Here is a 6000-nt window from a genome sequence, read left to right on the forward strand (position 1 = left end):
CAACATCAGCATTAGCAACTGCGCATTAGGAACTTAATTTAATGGGTTTTCATGGACAAACAGCTACACACAAGCCTAAGATCAAAGAGTGTCAGGGGGGAACCATGTAAAGCATGCTGCAACTGAACTCTGGAGCAGTGGAAACGTATTCTGTGGAGTGACGAATCATGCTTCTCTATCTGTTGGCCTGATGGATAAGTCTGGGTTTGGTGATTGCCAGGAGTACGTTACCTGCCTGACTGCAATGTGCCATCTGTAAAGTTTGGTCGAGGAGGGATAATGCTATGGGTTTTTTTTTCAGGGATTGGCCTAAGACCCTTAGTCCCAGTGAAGGGGAATCTTAATGCTTCAACATACCAAGATATTTTGGACAATTCTATGCTTCCAACTTTGTGGGAACAGTTTGGGGAAGACCCTTTTCTGTTCCAGCATGACTGAGCCCCAGTGCACAAAGCAAGGTCCATAAAGGCATGGCTGGGTGAGTTTGGTGTGGAAGAACTTGACTGGCCCACACAGAGCCCTGGCCTCAACCCTATTGAACACCTTTGGGATGAACTACAATGAAGATTGTGATCCAGGCCCTTTCGTCCAACATCAGTGTCTGACCTCACAAATGCTCTTCTGGATGAACGGGCAAAAATTCCCACAGACACACTACAAAATCTTGTAGAAAGCTTCCCAGAAGAGTGGAAATAATAGCTGCAAAGGGGGGACCAATTCCATTTAGGTTATATAAACAAATTCATAAATCAAAGTGAAAAGAGAATCCAGTCAAGGTTTAAAAACAGCACTCTGACAAATCCAGTCTGACAACAGTATGGCATCCTCCAATGTATACACACCTGACGAGTTGGACCAGTGACACATACTGTAAGGTGTGTGTGTGTGAGAGAGTGTGTGTGTACCTATCACTTTATCTTCATCCTGCAGCCTTGAAGTGTGATCAGGTCTTAAATGTGTGTGTCTCCTCTTTCTCTTTCGGCTGTCCAGAACACACAGGTAGGTGGCTACATGATTCCATTAATAATAAACTTAATAATAAATAATAAACAAACCATGTTTGTACTTGAGATGTATGAGTGTGAAGGAATAATGAACCCTCATATAATGTAAATTTACCAATTCGAGGGTTATTTCTGGGACCTGTATGTTAAGCGTCTATTGAAATGTTACCATTAAAGTAAAGTATTACCATTAAGGTACCATTAAAAATGGAACTTCTATGGCATCATGTGTAGAATCTTTTCTGGTACCTGATCAAAAAAGGGCTGGTTTCATGGTCATGGATCACACTTGTTCTTTGATTAAACTGCATTGTCTGTATGTTTCTCCAAAAAACATATTTAGTTTAAGATCATGTTTAATCTGGCTGTGGAAAACCAGCCAAAAATGGTTCACAAGTCACAGCAATGGTCATAGCACAATGTCATTGTCCTTGTTTAAATATTTATGTGTATGTATGTGTAGACACCATGGCAAAGATAGTGGACCGGCAACCCCAGTCTGTCCCTCTCAACCAGTGGAGCTCAGGCATCTGTGACTTCTGCGAAAACGTACCTGAGTGTGAGTTTATTTGTATGCATGTTTGACAGTTTTGTCTGTTTTGTGTGTGGCTGTGTGGGCGACTTTGTGCAGATGGTCCTTCTGAGAGTTATCCTTCATATGCTAATGACTGTTTTTAGAGAGCTGTGCTGCGTAGCTAAAGGACCTGAATCTCCTCTTTCTGCTTGACTGCTGGAATATTGTCGCAACACTACTGCATGCCTGGAGATTCTTGTTCTTTGTCACATGACAGGTCATTGGCACTTATTATTGGTCAGGAAATATTGACAAAAATGTTTCTATGGCGATTATTTTGACTCACGGTATGCAGCTCTCAACCATGAATGTATTTCAAAACTATGTTTTAGGCTAAATTCTCATCTCAAAACAATGTCTCAGGCTTCAGGCAGCAGATTCCTGACACTGCATAATATAGTTTTTGTAAGGGAGCTTTCAGAGGCAATATACATTTCAGTCATCTGGTTCCTATCACCAACACTGTGAACAACTCTGACTGCAAGTTTCAATTTGGTGGACTTACCCCAGAAAGTGCCAAAAAGGGTGCTATGGTGTGATTTCATAGAAAAACCAAAAGTGGTTCTTGTAGGTCATCACTCCAAAGAATCCTTTATTTTTAGGGACCAGATATCAGATAATACTTCACTAACATTACAGGATGAACTACTGAAACACAAAACACCATCATGGTTGGAATAACAAAACATATAAAAATACATTCAAATGTATCTTTGTGGTAGGAATAATGTTAAAACCAAAAGCTCATGTGAAATGGACTGTAGATAAAAAAAAACAAATTAATGAAGACTAACAGAACAACAAGGAATGCGAAGAAGCTCTGCCACCATCACTGCAATATTCAGAGTCTGCTCAAGAGTGCACAAAATCCAACATTTATGATAAGACGATTGCCTTATATTTCTGACCGTTTGCATCTACCCGTTTACAGCAATCTGCTCTATTCAAGGAATGCAGTAGTTTACTACACTGCTTCAGTTGTGAATTTACATGAATTCTTCACAGTGTAGAAATGAATGAAAGTAAAATCTGTACTGAAGCTAATGCTACATCATCCGACTCACTATCTATAAGACAATCAGTTGAAAATCAAAGCATTTTCATCCTAATCTGGTGCATCTGCTGTGCATGGACAATAATCACAAAATGTTATGTTTTCCTGATGATTCTTTAAAAAAGAAAGGCTGTCACTGGTGCAGTCAGTGGTGTAGAAGTGTGACTGGAGGTTTTGCAGGAATCCCCCTGTTTTTACAGGAATCTGTCTTTCATTTTAATTATAGTGCAGCCAATTATACTGCCCCTGAGTTATTTGCTAATTTAATCAGGTTGAGATTTGGAGGGAGATCTGTTTAGAGTGAAAGCTCCCTTATACTAGAAAATGCCAAAGATCTGCACACAGCTGTAGAAAATTCTGAACCTGAGTAGACCACACTAAGAGGGGAATGCTGTCAGACTGAATTCATGACTAATTTGTTCCTTAGAAAAATGAAAAGGCCATTTCCTCCCAAACACAATCATGGTCATAACAATGAACAGACTGTGGGGAAAGTAAAAGTCCTTCTTGCTAACATTCAGTGATAATCCAAATGACATCATGGTTACTATGATCCAAACCCTGATCTTAGCTGAGGCACACACATCTACACCAATAAGCCACTGGAGGGTTTTTTAAACTTTATGTGAAGTTTTGATGGAAAAATACCGAGATTTCCTGCAATAAGCGAAACCTGCTCATCCACATTAAATATCCATGGAGTACTTTTTGCATGTCACGTATCATTTACTCACTGGACTGGCCACATGACCTTTAATGACAAGACATAAACTTCATCGCTGCCCTGGCTGCTGGAATAATATACCATAAAAAAAACATAATAATATAGCCCCATTTCCAAGTTGGGACATGTAATTAAAAACTGAACCCAATGAGGTGCCAATCATTTAAACCCCATATTTAATTAAAAATAGTATAAAGACAACATGTCAAATGTTGAAACTGAAAAATCATTCAGTTCTTTAGAGGACTAAAGCTGGTTTCTCTGTAGCATCGCTCTGAATAACTCTTTTTGAAGAACCTTTATTTTTAGGAGAGTTGGATCAGCCTGGGAATTTAAGCATTAATGAAATTTTAAAAAGACATTTTTTTCAGTAGAATTTGTCATTTAATTTTGATGATGAAGTTAAGTATAGAGGTGTTTTTAAAGCAGTGATTAGCTGTCAAACTGTGTTGTCTTATTCAACATGGTAACTGGATACTGAAAGGCTTTCTCTCTGACCTGAACCTCCTAACGTTTATCTTGTGATCTTGTGTGCTCTAGGTTGTTTCTCGTTCTGGTGCCTGCCTTGTTTTGCCTGCCACACAGCCAAGAAGCATGGCGAGTGTTTGTGTTTACCACTGCTCGAGTTTGGCTTCGTTCCACCAGTAACCTTAGCAATGAGGACATCAGTGCGCGAGCGCTACCACATTGAGGTTAGGACAGGGTGAAGGGGGTGTATCATGAAGGAGTGCATGTATTCACGTTCAGGAACTCTTTCATGTCCTACACTGCTCTACAAAACCCCAGAGTGGTAACTATGGCAACAGCAAAGACTGGGAATATCAGCTTCAAAGTTCAGTTGTTCAGCCTAATATGTTACTGCGGCTTTCACACACTGGAAAGCAATGCATGCAACTGACAGCAAGAAAATAAATGCAATTAAGTGTTATGTACAGGTAACCTTTACAGGTAACAGGTACAGTGGCCTCAAAAACTATTTGGACATTCGTGCCATGCTTAAAAGTGTATTGAAATTATTAACATAGGGAACAAAAATGTCAAAGCAATTGACATTTATTTTAGAACGTCATTCATTTGAGCATGGTCTCGTTCTGAGTTCATTATCCCATCAATGAACACAAGCTCATCGACACCACTGTGAGGAAAACAGGCCCAGCACCTCTCTGCTGTACACACAGTGCAGTCTGGAATCTATCTACAGGTTGTCCCCACACAAAAAAGTCTATCATCAGTCTGATGTGCTAAAAGCATTTATCTCTGAAACAAACATCATTTTTTTTAAACATTTTATGAAGTAACTCGAAGACTTTTTTTTTAAAATACACCAATGGTTAAAGTGTTCAAATACTTTGTAGGTCCACTGTATTTGAAGAAGCTAATAACACTGTATTCGTTTAAATTGTTGAATTGTTTAAGTGATCAGCCAGCTAGGATCTACTGCAGTGTCTGTATATATGATTCATTGGATGTTATAAAATGTTCTCTGTTAGAGGTCATTAACACATTTAAACCAAACCTCTCTCTCTCTCTCTCTCTCTCTCTCTCTCTCAGGGATCTATCTGTAATGACTGTGTCTATTCATTCTTCTGCTGTCCCTGCGTCTGGTGCCAAATGTCACGAGAGATGAACATACGTGGTACGGAACCGGTCACGTTCGTCAACAGACGAGCAAAATAAAGACCCTCCTTCATCATCGCCATCATCGTCGTCATTATAATACCCATGATACTCAAAACCCTTTAATACCCTCAATTAGAAATTACAATTTTTTTTATTATATATAGTTATACAGTAATTACAGAATAAACAATATCAAATGCTTTGGAAATATATCTCAGTACAAACAATGCAACTGTAATAGCAGAGACATTTTATTAGGAACATGTATGGACCCAAAATATAACCACTAGAGGGAGCTGTCCTCATTGTAATGTAGAGCCAGACTCATGGAGTAGCTGTAGTAATATCCTTTCACCTGACGAGGGCAGCATGACACTAATAAACATCACCTCAGCTAATCAGCACTACTGTACTTTAAAAGAAAGAGAAGAGTTAATTTTATATAAATGCATGTTTAAGGTTTAAGCATGGATTTCCACTGTGAAATGAGTCTGTACATCAAATAACATCGGGGTTATTAAAAGAAATGTACGATGAAGATTTTTAATGTGCTTGTGCATTGTGGGACCCCAGAGAATTGAATGATGTGTTGCCGTGGTACTGATTTGGGATATTTAGAGTAGGTTCACAGAACTGGGCAATGCAATATTGCCATTACTGATTACAGCCACCAGGGGGAGCCTCCTACACCTAGAGATGTTTTAGGCATGCTCAACACAGCTCATGTACTGTAATTATACGTTCACACGTAGATACTGTACTTATTTTATTATTTTTTAATTAGTTTTATTTTTATTCTTAATAGTTAATTAGTACTTTTTAAATTGTTGTAACTGACTTTGATATGAGGAGGATTTCAATGGTGCAGTTTATATTTCTTTCAGTCCAGTCCTCAGGCCCTCCAGCCAGTACACATTTTAGCTCTATCTCAGCTCCCAACACACCTGAACTAAGCCATAAATAACACTGAGTACCTGGAACAAGTGTGTTAGATTTAAAACATGCTGATTGAAAGGCCCTGATG

At 38.9% G+C, this 6000-nt stretch overlaps 1 protein-coding gene across 1 annotated transcript; it reads left to right on the forward strand.

Moving 5' to 3' along the window:
- The first annotated feature begins 891 nt into the window (after nt 1-891).
- Nucleotides 892-5514, forward strand: LOC118826700 (cornifelin homolog B-like). The gene is made up of 4 exons (XM_036597744.1): nt 892-999; nt 1468-1563; nt 3897-4048; nt 4908-5514. The coding sequence occupies exons 2-4, from the start codon at nt 1473-1475 to the stop codon at nt 5031-5033; spliced, it is 369 nt and encodes a 122-aa protein (XP_036453637.1). The 5' UTR covers nt 892-999; nt 1468-1472; the 3' UTR covers nt 5034-5514.
- Nucleotides 5515-6000: the final 486 nt, after the last annotated feature.

The sequence above is a fragment of the Colossoma macropomum genome, unplaced genomic scaffold, assembly GCF_904425465.1.
Source record: "Colossoma macropomum unplaced genomic scaffold, Colossoma_macropomum, whole genome shotgun sequence".
Taxonomy (NCBI): domain Eukaryota; kingdom Metazoa; phylum Chordata; class Actinopteri; order Characiformes; family Serrasalmidae; genus Colossoma; species Colossoma macropomum.